This window comes from Megalobrama amblycephala, linkage group LG11 (genome assembly GCF_018812025.1).
Source record: "Megalobrama amblycephala isolate DHTTF-2021 linkage group LG11, ASM1881202v1, whole genome shotgun sequence".
NCBI lineage: Eukaryota > Metazoa > Chordata > Actinopteri > Cypriniformes > Xenocyprididae > Megalobrama > Megalobrama amblycephala.
Genome location: NC_063054.1, coordinates 19,507,249 through 19,524,616, shown reverse-complemented (window position 1 = coordinate 19,524,616; position 17,368 = coordinate 19,507,249). Strand labels below are relative to the sequence as shown.

At 36.1% G+C, this 17,368-nt stretch overlaps 2 protein-coding genes across 4 annotated transcripts in view; both read left to right on the top strand.

Moving 5' to 3' along the window:
- Positions 1-236: 236 nt before the first annotated feature.
- Positions 237-8,011, top strand: vps18 (VPS18 core subunit of CORVET and HOPS complexes). Its single transcript, XM_048206584.1, has 5 exons — positions 237-670; positions 746-887; positions 1,257-1,348; positions 2,684-4,554; positions 6,959-8,011. The coding sequence occupies exons 1-5, from the start codon at positions 580-582 to the stop codon at positions 7,685-7,687; spliced, it is 2,925 nt and encodes a 974-aa protein (XP_048062541.1). The 5' UTR covers positions 237-579; the 3' UTR covers positions 7,688-8,011.
- A 961-nt stretch (positions 8,012-8,972) lies between these two features.
- ino80 (INO80 complex ATPase subunit) overlaps positions 8,973-17,368 on the top strand; it is a 45,375-nt gene continuing 36,979 nt past the window's right edge. For 2 of the 3 annotated variants that reach the window (XM_048206580.1, XM_048206579.1), the window contains exons 1-7: positions 8,973-9,121; positions 13,884-13,945; positions 14,059-14,235; positions 14,437-14,597; positions 14,921-14,988; positions 16,939-17,085; positions 17,173-17,293. In XM_048206580.1, the coding sequence (XP_048062537.1) occupies positions 14,093-14,235; positions 14,437-14,597; positions 14,921-14,988; positions 16,939-17,085; positions 17,173-17,293 (640 nt within the window). In that variant the 5' untranslated portion in view covers positions 8,973-9,121; positions 13,884-13,945; positions 14,059-14,092. The remainder of the gene's footprint in view (positions 9,122-13,883; positions 13,946-14,058; positions 14,236-14,436; positions 14,598-14,920; positions 14,989-16,938; positions 17,086-17,172; positions 17,294-17,368) is intronic. The other variant, XM_048206581.1, reaches the window with a different exon arrangement.

The following is a 17,368-nucleotide window of genomic DNA, read 5'->3' as shown; positions in this document are numbered from 1 at the left end:
GGTCATGTTTTGACAGAGACATTTTTATTTCACAAATCTGTTAAAAAAAACTATTTAAGTTGCTGTCTTTATAAAAGTTTATTAATAAAAGTAGCACAAAAATAAACAACGCAAATTAGGCATAATCTCAATCATTGCTAATACATTGACAACATTTCAATGCATGAGAATCAATGCTTAACTAAACAGTGCCACTACGCGGACAGATAAAGAACAGCAGTGAAGTAAGTTTCTCTAATGTAATCACATGATATTCATCAGCTGACCAAGACAGCCATGCACACACAACATAGCTCGGTCTTTCAGTGCTGTCATTATTGATGCATAAAATATCATTTGAAGCTCGGTTTCGTTTTATTTTATATCTGTTTAATCTCTTTTATATTTTATTTAGCACACAACAGGGACATTGACAGTAAAAACAGCTTTTGAACAGGACGTTTAGCTCACATGCTAGCGTGTTATGGCTGGGAGTAGTTGGTAGGGATAGGCTACTTTACATCTTTACGTGCAATGTAAACACAGGTTCAGTATTTGTTTTGTAAATACTGTAGTTTTGTGAATATTTGATCATTTGCAATGGCATCTATTCTGGATCAATATGAAGATTCCCAGAACATCCGTCAACACAGCCGGGTGTCGGCGGCCAACATCGGGATTACTCATTCAGGTACAAACCTACATAATTTAGGGTATTGCAGACATTATGATATGTGGTATTTTACACTATCTTTTTCGTTCACAGGGTTTGTGAATGTAAGATTAGAAGAAGAAAAACCTATTTTCAACAAGCAGCGCATCGATTTCTCACCTCCCGAAAAAATCAACCACTTCTCAGTGTGCAACAACCAGCTGTGCATGAGTCTGGGGAAAGACACCCTGCTGAGGTAAAGCTGCTATTTCTCGAAGCTGTGTTATCAACAACTGTTTAATTGGGAGATTTTGTCGTTGATAAGTTTTGCATTGATTAGTTTATGTACATGCAATGGGTGATTAATGTCTAAATACTGGTGAAAGGACTAAGCATTGAGGATGTGGACCATTAAAGGCAATTCTCTTTGAAATGCATATTTAATCTGCTGATCACTTTGTTAAAGGAGGATAAAAATCATTTAATCTGCCTTTTTATTTGTGTTAGTGTAATCAATCAATTATACATGGTCTTTTAAATAAATTAAAATAAAATAAACAGGATCGATTCCTATTTAAGCAGCATTTAAATGTTGTAATATGTTGACTTGCACATTATGTTTCAGAATTGATCTTGGCAAACCTGATCAGCCAAATCAGATTGAACTGGGAAGAAAGGATGATAGCAAAGTGCACAAACTTTTCCTGGATCCTACAGGTAATTACGTGTCAATGTGTCCTTGTTGTCGGAGGATTTAAATGCATTTGGGGCATCAATTAAATGTCATTAGACACATAAGTGGTTTGATTAGATTTCCCTTGAAATTAGAATGACAAAAGAAGCAACTGTTAAGTAGTTCAACAGATGTGAACCGGGGAATTCAATTAGGACAACATATATTTTCAGTTCTTTATTTGGAATAAACACACATAAATGTAATGCTTGATAAAATGATATTTTTGATATGTTTTTTTTTTTTTTTTACATCATATAAAACTCTGCAGTACATGTCATTGTGAGAAACAAATGCTATGTTTACACCTGGTATTAAGATCAGTCTCGGGTGATCCGATCACAAATGGTCAGGTGAGACATACCAGCAGTGTTTACACCTGGTAATGACATAGATAAGGATTTGTCAAAATGGCAAGATTAATTTGTGATAGTCAATAGTACAAATTAATAAGTAATGTCTTGCTATGTATGGCATAATTTAAAGTTTTAACAAAAATAGTACATAATAAATTATATCTTTAATTATTATTAAAAAATACATGTCAGTTTTTAAATGTAAATATATAAAATGATAATTATAAAGTTGTAAGTTATTTTGATTAGAGGGTTATTTGGGTTTATAGCTGTAACCAGCAAACATTCAAAACATCTCTTTGACAGATGAGTAGGTTTTCAACTTTTTAAACTGGTCAGTTTGGTCTAAATAGTTGACATTGCAAGATTATCTTGTGATACTCAGTAGTACAGACTATTCAGCAATGTTTTGCCATGTATGCCATCATTAATTTTTATTTTTGTAAATAACAAACACATTAAATTGTTTAAAAATAAATATTTAAATAATATTTATATAAAATAGAAATAATCTTAAATATAAATATTGCTTTTTAAAAAATATTTATATTTATAAACATGAGAAATGTTACATTTATGAATGTAAATATAGAATTATACATTTAAAATAAAAATACCAGACATTTAAAATGTTTACCAGACAAGGTAACACTTGTGGCACAGTTGTGGTTTAGGCTCATCAGATAGATTATCCTTTATAATGCAAATGTATTATGCGTTTCTACCTCCATATGTGGTTTCAGTGATCGGATCACAGAACATTTTGAACCCCATTTCCACCTGTTTTTAGCACTGCCTGAATGAATGATGGGATCTCCCAAAATTAATCTTAATACCAGGTGTAAACAAGATCAAAAGCTCAGGTCTGGCTTTTTAAAACTTGTAATTCATTGTTGAACTGCTTAAAATACTTTATTTTTCATATGCAATCTTTAAAATGACATTTTGTCAATTATCTCACAGGATCACATTTAGTCATCAGTCTCACCACAAATGAATGCGTATACCTAAACCGAAACACTCAGAAGGTCCGAAGTCTATCAAGATGGAGAGGCCACCTGATTGAAAGCATAGGTTGGAACAAATTAATAGGCTCAGAGACCAACACTGGACCAATTCTGGTCGGAACCAGCCAGGGAATCATCTTTGAAGCAGAGATTTCTGCCTCAGAGGGCAGTCTGTTCAACACCAACCCGGACCAGTTCTTCAGACAGGTTCATTCCCTGGAAGAGGATGGCAAGCCAGCTCCGGTTTGTTGCCTCGAAGTGGAACGTGGCTTGGAATCCAAGTACTTCATTGTTGCAACCACACGAAAACGGCTGTTCCAGTTTGTAGGAAAGCTGGCAGAGGGATCCGAGCAGCAGGGTTTCAGCTCCATATTCTCCCAGAACACGGATCCCCTACCTAGCTTCCAGGAGTTTCCTGTCAATATGGGTTACAGTGAGATTACATTCTACACGTCGAAGCTGCGCAGTTGCCCCAAGACCTTCGCCTGGATGATGGGCAACGGGGTTTTGTATGGACAGCTGGACTACGTGCGACCCGACTCCCTACTAAGTGATGTTCAAGTGTGGGAATACACACAAGACATCGATTTAAACTTTGTCAAGCCCATCTCTATAGTACTCACCCAGTTTCACTTCCTGCTCCTGCTTCCTGACCGTGTTAGGGGTATCTGCACTCTGAATGGTCAGGTTGTGCATGAAGATGTGTTTCCAGATAAGTTTGGCATGCTAAAAAAGATGATCAAAGATCCCGTCACGGGGCTTGTGTGGATCTACACCGAAAAAGCTGTGTTTCGCTACCACATCCAGAGAGAGGCGCGAGACGTTTGGCAGATGTACATGAACATGAATAAGTTTGATCTGGCTAAAGAGTACTGCAAAGACCGACCAGAATGCCTGGACATGGTGCTCGCCAAGGAGGCGGAGCACTGCTTCCAGAACAAGCGCTACCTGGAGAGCGCCAAATGCTATGCACTCACTCAGAATTACTTTGAGGAGATCGCACTGAAGTTCATTGAGGCCAAACAGGAGGAGGCCTTGAAAGAGTTTTTGATTAAGAAGCTAATCAACCTGAAGCCCGGTGAGAAGACTCAGATCACCCTGCTGGTGACCTGGCTGACTGAACTCTATCTGAACCGACTCGGTCAGCTGGAGGCCGACGACGGCAAACAACACCTCTTTCTAGAGACCCGTGAAGAGTTCCGCACCTTTCTTAAAAGCCCCAAACATAAAGATTGCTTCTACAACAATCGCAGCACCATCTATGACCTGCTGGCTAGTCACGGTGACGTGGAAAACATGGTGTATTTCTCGGTCATCATGCAAGATTATGAGCGTGTTGTATCTCATTACTGCCAGCATGACGACTACAGCGCAGCTTTAGATGTTCTCTCTAAACACTGCGATGACAAGCTCTTCTACAAGTTCTCTCCGGTCCTCATGCAGCACATCCCCAAAAAGGTGGTGGATGCGTGGATTCAGATGGGAAACCGGTTGGATCCGAAGAATCTGATCCCAGCCCTGGTGAACTACAGCCAGATGGGCAGCATGCAGCAGATAACTGAGACCATCCGGTACATGGAGTTCTGTGTGTATGAGCTGGACGTCAAAGATGAAGCCATTCACAATTATTTACTGTCGCTTTATGCCAAACACAAGCCAGATGCCCTGTTGTGGTACCTTGAACAAGCAGGAACGCACGTCTCCGACATCCACTACGACTTAAAATATGCCTTGCGCCTTTGTGCCGAACATGGGTACCTGCGGGCCTGCGTCTTGGTTTACAAGATTATGGAGCTATATGAGGAAGCTGTGGATCTAGCTCTACAAGTATGTGTGCTTTAAAATTCTCTTCTATTTCTGTTTTAAGAGGCAATTGCTTAGAAGAGTGTCCACAAATAAAGAAAAGGAAAAACCTTTGCAAGTCTGCATGAAAGGTGCAGTGTGTAAATTTTAGCGGCATGTAGCGGAGAAGCTACGGTGGACAAAACGGGACAAAAATGTCATCGCCTGAGACAGCAGAAAGTACCAGTCAAGCAAACTCGCTCTGTAGAGCAGGGGTGTCCAAACTCGGTTCTGGAGGGCCACTGTCCTGTAAAGTTTAGCTCCAACTTGCCTCAACACACCTGCCTGGAAGTTTCTAGTATGCCTAGAAGACCTTGATTAGCTGGTTCAGGTGTCTTTAATTGGGGTTGGAGCTAAACTCTGCTGGATGGTGGCCCTCCAGGAGCAGGATTGGACACCCCTGGTTTAGGGCTACTGTAGAAACATGGCAGTGCAAAATGGGTAATAATCTAAGGTAATAAAAACATAACGGTTCATTATTTAAGGTCTTTTTACACCCCTGAAAACATAGTTATGTATATTATTGCATTCTGTCAATAGATCCTTCTAAAATTTACACATTGCACCTTTGCATGAAGTCTGATATTATTGTGAATAATTCATCCATGCATGTTTTTTTTTTTTTTTTTACCTCATAATTTTTAATCAAAATGTCATTGCTCGATCTTCTGGTGAATAGTAGACTTCTGTGACTTCTCTAATTATATAATCCATTTAACCCTCTACTGCACACATGTTGATGGCACAAAAAAAAAAAAAATATTCCACATAATTTTTTGGTTCATTTTGGGAACATTTTATTGATAATTTATTTTGACCCCCCCCCCCACCCCAAAATATTTTGGTACAGAATCATAGAGAAAATTATCATCAATCACATAAAAAAAAAAGAAAAAAAAAAAGAAATTAAATAAAAAGGCAAAAACACTTTAAAGACATTGATATATTGAATTTGATGCATGCATAGATCTGTATCAAATAGTGTCATGCCATATAATGTACTTCATGTGCTGAGATTTCACTCCGTACGAAACTTCAAAAAGCACTTCTTCTCTGCTGTGAGATAGTGGTGTATGCTACAATTTTTGCACATCACTTTGGGTGTTCCTGCGCACCCAGGAACCCTGCATCTTCCCTTCTTGTAACACATTATGGCCAATGTGAGGTACTGTCTAAAACATCCTCGAAAAGTACCCCTTATCGCACAACGTTGCCCTGAGGCAACGAAAAGAAAAATTGAATTTCTGAACATGCAAAATAAAATAAATTCATAAAACCTGACAAAAGTCTTCTCGACACCTTCATACACACACATATTTTTTATGTACAGTTCATGTCATTTTAAGTAAGATTACTAAAGCAAATTATCTTGCCTTCTTCCCACACTATGTGCTCCTGTGACCATGTGTCAGATGTCCCTTGATAGTGACTCCCACACCTTAGTGGACTGTTCTTTGGTACTTTCTCTACCTTTCTAATTGGTTGTAATCATTTAAAGAAAAATTTACTAAACATACTGTAGGACTTAAGAAAAGCTTGCGTTCATCTGCTTCCAAGATCCAATCAACAACTGACATATAGAACACAGAACCTGCCTTACATTTTTCTTTTACGATTATCTGTTACACTCGGATGTACGTCACAATATGGAAGAAAAGATCTGTTGTTACTTGCATTTCATTATGGCTTTAAAAGTCTAGTTGAAAACTTGTCAAGCTATCAAAAATGCACTATTTGTATTCATGTTGATTTAAATGAATCTAAAAATGTCATGTGGTATAACCAACATGTAAAAAGTAATGCTTTTTTTTTTTTAACTTTTTTTTTTTTGAATATTTATTTTCAGAAATACATGTTTTAAGAATTTTTTTTTAAAACATAATTAATTATCATTTGATAAATATCATGTTTTTGGGGAGTTTACCACTTAACATTTTTCAACCTGATCTAGCCAAGTTTTTAGAAATTGATTTTGGCATACAGTCATGAGGGTCTGGACGAGTCCTCTCAATTATTTTGTTTTTTAAAATATTAATAAGCAGTGAAGCAGTTAAGTTAATATTTTTCTTCTAAGGAATTATAAATAATGCAAATTCTTTTTAAGAATATCAAGACTTTTTTTTTTTTGATTCCAAAAAATATCAAAATTAATTTTAATTAAAAAATTAAACACATTCTCATCATAGAAGAGGTGTCTGTCATTGCATGTATGACTTGCATTTTAATGTATTTTTGAATTAATTAATTAATTAATTAATTAATAGATATAAAAATAAAATAAAAAAGCATCAATAAAACCTAAAAAAAAACATTGATATTGGGATAATTACGACCCCCCCCCCCCCCCCCCCCCTTCTTTTTTTAATAATCCCTATGTTTATCCCTTTAGGTGGATGTAGATTTGGCCAAGTCTTGTGCTGACCTTCCAGAGGATGACGAGGAGTTGAGGAAGAAGCTGTGGTTGAAGATTGCTCGTCATGTGGTTCAGGAGGAGAAAGATGTCAAGAAAGCCATGAACTGTCTGTCCAGTTGCAACCTGCTTAAGATTGAGGACATCTTACCTTTCTTTCCAGACTTTGTTACAATAGACCACTTCAAGGAGGCAATTTGTAACTCCCTGGAAGAGTACAACCAACACATAGAGGAACTGAAAAAAGAAATGGAGGAGGCCACAGAGAGTGCCAAACGCATCCGTGATGACATCCAGGAGATGAGGAACAAGTACGGAGTGGTGGAGTCTCAGGAAAAATGTGCCACTTGTGATTTCCCCTTGCTCAATCGACCGTTCTATCTCTTCCTGTGTGGACACATGTTCCATTATGATTGCCTCTTTCAGGAAGTCATTCCTCACCTCTCTGCCTATAAGCAGAATAAATTGGAGGAGCTTCAGAAGAAGCTGGCAGCGACCACACAGACCACCAAATCCAGGCACAGGCCCAGAGAGGAGGATACCATCAGCTTGGGCAAGGGCCAGGGAAGCAGAGAGCAGATCAAGTCAGACATCGATGACATCATAGCTTGTGAGTGTGTCTACTGCGGTGAGCTGATGATCAAGTCCATCGATAAGCCTTTCATAGATCCACAGAAGTTTGATCAAGAGATGTCCAGCTGGCTCTGAAGAACACATTTCTGCATGAGATTTAGCTGCACAATAAATCTTCTCTAAGTCTCTGTGATTTAAATTGTACATATGCTGGAAAAATGTAACCATTTGTGCAATGTGAAAATTGTATTTTGTTTCGAATTTTACATGCTATATGCTAAATTAAAAAATACTAACATGATTCTGTTAACAGATGGCCGCCTTTGATTTTTATGTTGGCTTCCATAGACCAGTTGTCTCTACAAAATGTAATATGCAATTGTTGCATTTTGAGTTAAGTCAATAATATCTTTTAATGTACTGTATGCAGCAAAAAATGAATAAATGATTGCTATTTAACCAGACTTTGTGTTATGATATGATGGGATGTAATGGCACAAAAGTGTGCACCGAAAGGAATTTTTCCTAATGCAAAAATTTCATTTTCTAGGTTAAAATATGCCTTGCTTTTGATGAAATTAATTACACAAAAAAGTAGCAAAAACAGTTTATATCTAAGCACATTTTAATTTGTGTTATTCTTTTAATGACACATAAAAATAAATTACCTATGTGTTCATTTGTGCTTTTTATTTATTTTGTAACTATTTTTTATTTAACAATTGTAAATAAAACATTCCATAGATAATCAGACATAAAGCAGTGCTAAAAGAATATATATAAAATCAGAAATAGAAAAAAAAAGTTTTTTTGTATAGATCACTTCTATAGAACATATCTCCTTCAAAATATAATTAAATAAAAATTATACAAAACACTCAAATGTAAGCATGCATATCATGTTTTAGAAGCTTTTTGTTACAGGAGGTGGATAAAGATTTATTATAAATCCTAACATGTCTTTAAAAGTGAGAAAGGGTTAATTTTTAATACCTTTCATTTATGGATAAAATATTTGGCAAGAAATATGATTAAGTTGCATAGGTAATACACATTTTCATATTGCATTAGTGCTTTATGTATAACAAGACAGTGACAAATTCTACGTCAAGTCCCAATCACGCGATATTTTGAGACTACATTCGGAAAGTGTTACGTCATAAGACCTTCGGCAACGTTCGGGTTTTCTAGACACAACCAATAGAACTCCGATAGCCATTATACCCTCCTCCAGTAACCAGCTTAATTTATAATAAGTCGAATTCTCACCTCTATTCTTTCTTAAACGAAACTACTCCTTTCGTTTTGCTACTACTACTTTATTACGATACCGTCCCTAAATGCTTATAAGATTGCAGTCGTCAATCTATAGTCGATTGGTACGCCTGTTCCCCACTCTGTCCTCGCCATGGCGCCGTGTCCCTGCTCTCTCAGTTACTGAAAGTGGCCGCCTCTCTGCTGCTACCGACTCACGGTCTCTCTCCTCGCTCACAACCGCCATTTTGGAGACAGAGAGCTGCGAGTCGGCTGCAACAGAGACAGAGCAAAAACGGCGGACACGGGGACAAGGTGAGCTGGCGTTTATGAGTAACATGGTGGGGGAGCAATGGGGGAAGATGGCCGGGAGGGAGAAAGAATTAGAATATGGGAATCGCAGATCTACTGGCCTCCTCGACTCCCGCAGTGCATATAGACATGAGACGGGGCAGATGGTGCTTGACCTCACGTGGAACAAGGCCACGGAATATTACGAATATTTTTAAACCATATATCTCCCTACATTTCATTTGACAAAGAGGTGGTGGCCTTAAAGAGACAGAACCCATTTCAATTATTCAAAATAATCAAGAACTTGACATGATACTAATTCCTGTGGCTAAAAAAGTCACCTCTGCACGGATATCACGGCAGCTAAACTCCATAGCCTTCCTTAAAAAAAACCATTAAAGCTAATTTTAGTGGTTGTAACTCAAATGTACCTTTTAATTGCATCGTTGCTAACTAGCAACATATACAGTAACCCTGGATTTAGATTAACAAGCAACACTGGCTGCTGAAACGCTTAGCGTTAGCTAAACCTAGCCAGCTTAATATGCTAGCTAAGCTAAGTCAGATATGAATCATCAGCCTGTCGATTATATTATGTACAGTACCAGTAATTTTAACCGGATTTTATAATGTGTGTTGAGACACCTTACACTGCTATACATTTCCTCTTTGTATAAAAGGATACGCTCGTATCGTCATCAGTGTGCGTTAGGTTTATAAACTGAGTTTGTCTCAAATGAAGAAACCAAAATAGACGGGTATTTGGCAGTATTTACAAATGCGTGTATTGATGGTGTAACACGGGCATTAAAGCCAAATGAGTTGCCAAACTATTGAGATGAGAATAGTTTCATTAATTGTGTAACTCATTGACATTGCTGTATGTGTTATGTTGCATCCAGGAAATGGTTAAAGGGGGGCACTAAAAACACTAGTGTGGTGTCAGTGCTATAGTTATGTTTACAAAACTCTGTGGAAAAAAGCCAGTATTATATGAGGTTGAATATCATGTAATGCTTGAGATTTACAGTTGGATGAATTACTACGTGATTCAAATGTGTAAATCCATTTCCAGTGGTGCATTGTCAATAAAACAATGCACATTTTTTATAGAAATAATAGTTTGGGTTAGGAGAAAGAGTTTAGTAGTCCTTAAAGTCAGCATGAAATAGAAATTCAGTCTATTTTCTAAATGCACGTTATTGATCTTATAATTATGAACCATCAATCCATGCAAGTTTTATTTTTAAAGTCACAACGGAACGGAAGAAGCAAAAGATCTTTTCTTCTGTACTGTGACATTTCATATCTGCATGTAATGGATGATTGAAAAGAAAAAAAAAAATTGGCCAGGCACTTGAATCTATGCATTTTGAGATGTGGTCGTTGCAGCTCATGTTGAAGCGGACTAAACAATTGGAAAAGTCCTGCATCACCAGTGAGAAGTCTGTCATTTTCATCAGAAATTCCAGTTATGACATTTTGATTAAACATTACGATGCCAAATAAATAAATAGATGTTTAATAAATAAATTAAACATATGCACTGATGATTTGCTTACAATATTATCTGTAACATGCATTTAGAAAATATGGTGATTTTTCAGTTCATGCTGACTTGAATTTTATTTTTTTTAACATGTTTTTAATCGAAATGTCAACTTTATGTCAGGTGAAACAAGTCTTTCTGCTGATTTATTCCAGATTTCTCCAATCATTTTGTCCCCTTAAACCCCGCCCCCTTTCTTACAGTCATCTGTAAGTTTGCATTCAGTCAACAACCGATGGATAGAACCAAGTCCCCGTCCTACATTTCTTTTATGAGAATCCATTTCACTAAGATGTACAGTTGTGCTCAAAATTATTCATACCCTTTGTAAATATGACCAAACAAGGCTGTGAAAATAAATCTGCATTGTTAATCCTTTTGATCTTTTATTTAAAAAATTGACAAAAATCCAACCGTGCATTGTAGAATAAGAATTCTAAATGGGGGGAAATCACATTATGAAATAAATGTTTTTCTCTAATACACACTGCTCACAATTAATCATACCATTTTATTCAATACTTTTTGCAACCTCCTTTTGCCAAGATAACAGCTCTGAGTCTTCTTCTATAATTCCTGGTGGGATTGGAGAACACCTGAGAAGAGATCAGAGACCATTCCTCCATACAGAATCTCTCCAGATCCTTCAGATTCCCAGCTCCATGTTGGTGCTTCTTCTCTTTAGTTCACTCCACTCATTTTCAATAGGGTTTGGGTCAGGGAATTGGGACTACCATTGCAGAAGCTTGGTTTTGTGCTCAGTGACACATTTTTGTGTGGGTTTTGATGTTTGTTTTGGATCATTGTCCTGACTGAAGATCAAACCACAGCCCATTATAAGAGTTCTAGCAGGGACAGTCAGAATTTGATTTTTTATCTTTTGCTGTTTGATAGAATCCATGATGCCATGTATCTGAACAAGATGTCCAGGATCTCCGGCAGAAAAATAGGCCCACAATATTAAAGATCCAGCAGTATATTTCATTGTACACATGGGGTACTTTTTATCCCTGTGTGCACCAAACCCCTCTTAAGTGTTTGCTCCTAAATAGTTCTTTTTTTTGACCATAGAACCCATCCCATTTGAAGTTCCAGTAGTGTCAGTTACTTTTTAAACGTTCTATGGTCAAATGAAACAACAAAAAATGAGCTTTTTAGCAGCAAACACTTAAGATGGGTTTGGTGCACACAGGGATAAAAAGTACCCCATGTGTACAATGAAATGTACTGCTGGATCTTTAATGTTGTGGGCCTATTTTTCTGCCGGAAATCCTGGACATCTTGTTCAGATGCATGCAATCATGGATTCTATCAAATACCAACAAATAAAAAATCAAAACCTGATCGCCTCTGCTAGAAATCTTGTAATGGGCCGTGGTTGGATCTTCCATCAGGACAATGATCCATAAACAAACATCAAAATCAACACAAAAATGTGTCACTGAGCACAAAACCAGGCTTTTGCCATTACCATCCCAGTTCCCTGACCTGAACCCTAAAGAAAATGAGTGGAGTGAACTGAAGAGAAGAAGCACCAACATGGAGCTGGGAATCTGAAGGATCTGGAGAGATTCTGTATAAAGGAATGGTCTCTGATCTCTTCTCAGGTGTTCTCCAATCCCACCAGGAATTATAGAAGAAGACTCAGAGCTGTTATCTACGGAAGAGGATTAGGGCCAAGCAATAATAAAAAAATAAAACCATCTTGAGATTAAAGTTATTAAATTACGAGAAAAAACTCGTTAAATTTCAAGAAAAAGTCGAGATAAAATGTTGAGAATAAAGTCATTAAATTACGAGAAAAAAGTCGTTAAATTACGAGAACAAATTCTTTAAATTATGAGAAAAATGTCATTAAATTTGGAGAAAAAAGTCGAGATAAAATGTTGAGAATAAACTCATTAAATTATGAGAATAAAGTCATTAAATTACGAGAAAAATGTCGTTAAATTATGAGAACAAATTCATCTTGACTCACTTGTGAATTTTCTTTTCATATGCTTGCTTTCATATGCTTCTGTTGAAACAGGAAAGCTGGATGGGACTTAATGAAGTGCTTGGCCAATTTTAAAATGAGTAAATATTCTTTAGTTTACAACACAGCCATAAAACATGACGTGCTAGTCAGTACAGGGGTTTTGGGGGGCATAAACATTCTCATTCTAGTGATTTGAGAAAGTGAAATTGAGAATGTCTTTTTTCTGTTTTCCTTAAAGACAAGACTATTTTAAACATATATCTGATTAAAGTACATTTTGATGACCTTTAGGAGTACATAATCATATAGACGGCCTCAAAGCTGACACACAAGCATTAAAAGCTACAAAAGTACACTACCATTCAAAACTGGAGGTTTTTAATACTTTTAAATTGATCAAAATTGACATTAAAAACATTTACATTGTTAAAATGTATTACGGTTTCCACAAAAATATAAACAGCTGTTTAACTGTTTTCAGCATTAATGATAATAATAAGAAATGTTTCTTGAGCACCAATTCAACATATTAGAATGATTTCTGACAGATCGTGTGACACTGACTGAAGTAATGATGCTGCTTTGCAATTGCGGAATAAATTAGATTTGAAAAATAAATTAAAATAGAAAACAGTTATTTTAAATTGCAATAATATTTCACAGTATCACTATTTTTACTGAATATTTGATCAAATGAATGCAGTCTTAAGAGACTTCTTTAAAAAACATGAAAAAATCTTATTGACCCCAAACTTTTGAATTGTTGTGTAGTAATAATAATAATAATAATAATAATAAAGAAAATCTGCGTTTCATCGGGTCTTTGAACACATGCACATCTGAAAAGTCCAGATTAAGCAATGCAATCACAAGCTTGTGGCCAGCTGATTCTGAACCTTACAAGGGTGTTATCAGATTGAGTAGCACCTCTCTTGCCCTACAGAGGGCACATCCGGCTGGGACAATGGAATAAATTCGCTATTACATTTCAGTACGCTATCAATAAACCTATCAGCTGTGTTCATCTCAATCCATTTCATTTTCTTTCAGCCACTGTCAGTATCCCATGTGCACATGCATTTTGCAAGATGCACATAAGAATTTATTTCTCTCATTTGTCAGCTGCTATGAATTATTGTCATCCAGTTCTGAATATTTATATGCAGTCTTATTGTAAATGTGGATCATATCTTTAGAAGAGCAGACATGTCGGTCACTCAATGCTGAAGTCAATATCACATCCTTTTCTGTTTCAGATTTATCATTTGTGCGACACTGAATGTTAAAATTGTGAAATATGAAGTCTCACTCTCCAAAGGTACTGTACTGCTTTGGTCACAGTTATGTTTTCAACTTCAGAGCTTTAAAATCACGTGATCCTCATAATTTCATTTAGCGTTAACCAAAAAACTTTCTGTATCGTCTATGCAGTGATCACCGTTTCAGGCACTTTTAAACTCTGCCTATGGCCTCAGAGCAGGATGGCGTGGGAGACGCCACTTGCTCAAAGTTGGCCAAACCACTTCACCTGCAGTACCTTGAACGATCCCTCCGCCTAGACACCTTTCTGAGGCAGACTGCTGCTGTTTTTAACCAGAACATTTCCAGGTAATTTGAGTTACATATGACCCCTATGACTCTACAAAACCCTTAGACACTATATAATGTCCCAAACCTATTTGTGATTCTTGGCTATTTTGATGAATGTTGTTCTTCATTTTCCATAATTCCTAAAACCATTAGCTAATGGTAGATTTTTATAGGAAATGCTGCACTGTAGGTTTGTTTAAGATCGCTTCTCTATTTTAGCGATGACAGCGATGATGGTTTGGGCGAGGGGTCTTCTCTGGCCTCATCTAACCCACTGCTGGCAGTGAAAGAAGATCACGTCAACCTTGAGGACGAGACCAAGGACTCCTGCAGAGATGGAGAGACGGAGTGTGGCACTCTCAACGGAGCTGTGCTGCAAGGTACAATACATAAAATGAAAAAAAGAGTCATCTGTTATATAACATAAGAATGCATATCCTCTTCTTCAAAGTAATTTTGTATATATATAAGTACAGCAGTCTTTTTGTACTTCAAGTCTGTCTTGGGCTGCAAGTACATTTGATCTCATTACAGTGATAAAGCGAGTAGTATTTGGCTGCTCATGTGATCTCAACAGGGTGGCTTCCATGAGGCATTCCAGTGTGTTTATGATTTTCAACACATATTTTTAAAAGTACTCTTCGTTTCTTTAGGGATAAAAGTTTTTAATGAGTCACCTTTAACCACAAACTGTCTTCCTCAGAGCACAAAAGTGACAAGGCCAGTCTGTATAACTTCTCGAAACTGAAGAAAAGCAGGAAATGGCTGAAGGTATGTATAGAGGTAGCTCTACAGTGATTCTAGGAAATGCTTTAACCAAATCCAATCCCTGCTTAATGGAAGCCTGTTTCTGTCTTAGAGTAAAAAATAAAACTAATTGTGATTTATAAAGTTTAAAAAAGGCACTTTGTGAGATCTAAAATAACAATGACAAAAAATGTAGTCACAATTGCCGGTTGAATGTCGAAATTATGAGAAAGTGGCAGTACTAGTGAGTACGGAAGAGGATTAGGGCCAAGCAATAATAAAAAAATAAAACCATCTCGAGATTAAAGTTGTTAAATTTCTAGAAAAGACTCGTTAAATTTCAAGAAAAAAGTTGAGATAAAATGTTGAGAATAAACTCATTAAATTATGAGAAAAAAATCGTTACATTTCAAGAAAAAAGTCGAGATAAAATGTTGAGAATAAACTCGTTAAATTACGAGAAAAAAACTTGTTAAATTTCGAAAAAAGTTGAGATAAAATATTGAGAATAAAAAGTCGTTAAATTAACGAATTTATTCTCGTAATTTAACAAATTTGTTCTCGTAATTTAACGACTTTTTTCTCGTAATTTAATGACTTTATTCTCGTAATTTAATGACTTTATTCTCAACATTTTATCTTGACTTTTTTCTCGAAATTTAACGAGTTTGTTCTCGTAATTTAACGACTTTTTTCTCGTAATTTAACCACTTTTTTCTCGTAATTTAATGACTTTATTCTCAACATTTTATCTTGACTTTTTTCTCGAAATTTAATGACATTTTTCTCATAATTTAACGAATTTGTTCTCGAAAATTTAACAACTTTTTTTCTCGTAATTTAATGACTTTATTCTCAACATTGTATCTCGACTTTTTTCTCGAAATTTAACGACATTTTTCTCATAATTTAACGAATTTGTTCTCGAAATTTAACGAGTTTTTTTCTCGTAATTTAATGACTTTATTCTCGTAATTTAATGACTTTATTCTCAACATTTTATCTCGACTTTTTTCTCGAAATTTAACGAGTTTGTTCTCGTAATTTAACGACTTTTTTCTCGTAATTTAATGACTTTATTCTCAACATTTTATCTCGACTTTTTTCTCTAAATTTAACGACATTTTTCTCATAATTTAAGGAATTTGTTCTCGTAATTTAACAACTTTTTTCTCGTAATTTAATGACTTTATTCTCAACATTTTATCTCGACTTTTTTCTCGAAATTTAATGACATTTTTCTCATAATTTAACGAATTTGTTCTCGAAATTTAACGAGTTTTTTTCTCGTAATTTAATGACTTTATTCTCGTAATTTAATGACTTTATTCTCAACATTTTATCTCGACTTTTTTCTCGAAATTTAACGAGTTTGTTCTCGTAATTTAACGACTTTTTTCTCGTAATTTAATGAGTTTATTCTCAACATTTTATCTCAACTTTTTTCTTGAAATTTAACAAGTCTTTTCTCGAAATTTAACAACTTTAATCTCGAGATGGTTTTATTTTTTTATTATTGCTTGGCCCTAATCCTCTTCCATAAGTGAGAGTAATATCACAAAAGAAATAAATATTGAGAAATGAAGTCTAAGGGTGATTGAGGTGGGAAAGAAAATTGTGTTGCATTTGCTTCAAAAACCTTTGATTCTCTCACAAAAACTTTCCTCTAGAGAAAGAGTTTTTGTGAGCAAATGAAAAATTGGTCTTTGAAATAATGAGGTAGAATGAAAAACTATATTTTAAAGCTTCTGCGAGTTTCTCACGGAAACACAATACTTTCTAAATTGAAGTTTCTCAGGGGAATGCAAATGTTTTGCAAGCAAAACTTTGAACATTGAAATATAAATGATATAATTTTACCATATTTTTTTTTTTTTGCTCTGAAGGGGAAACAGGCTCTAGTCATACGATCATAATTAATTGTACCTCTCCTTTATGTCCATGTCTAAGCAGTCTAATGTTTGTGAATTGCAGGGCATCTTGCTGAGCGATGACACCACAGATTCAGATACTGACTCGGATGATTCTGACTTTACAATGACACGGGAAGAGCTCCAGGACATGCTGCGCCTGCACAAGTTCACCAAACTCCACCAGAGCAAGTTCCACTCTGACAGAGAGGTACGACGTGTTCGCTGAATCTAGGTTGGCTGCCCCCGCATAGATGCCTTCATGGAAACTGTTGGTAATGTGTGTTTGTGTTCACAGCTGCAGCACTATCAACACTACAGCACAGGCCTCCTGTCCACTCATGATCCTTTCTACGAGCAGCAGCGCCACCTACTGGGCCTCAAGAAAAAGAAAATCAAGGAAGAGAAGAAATGTAAGGGTAAGCCTATAGGAACAAAAGAGGATGACAGGAACTGTTTTCTGGTCATTTGAATACTCATTGTTGTTCTTCTTT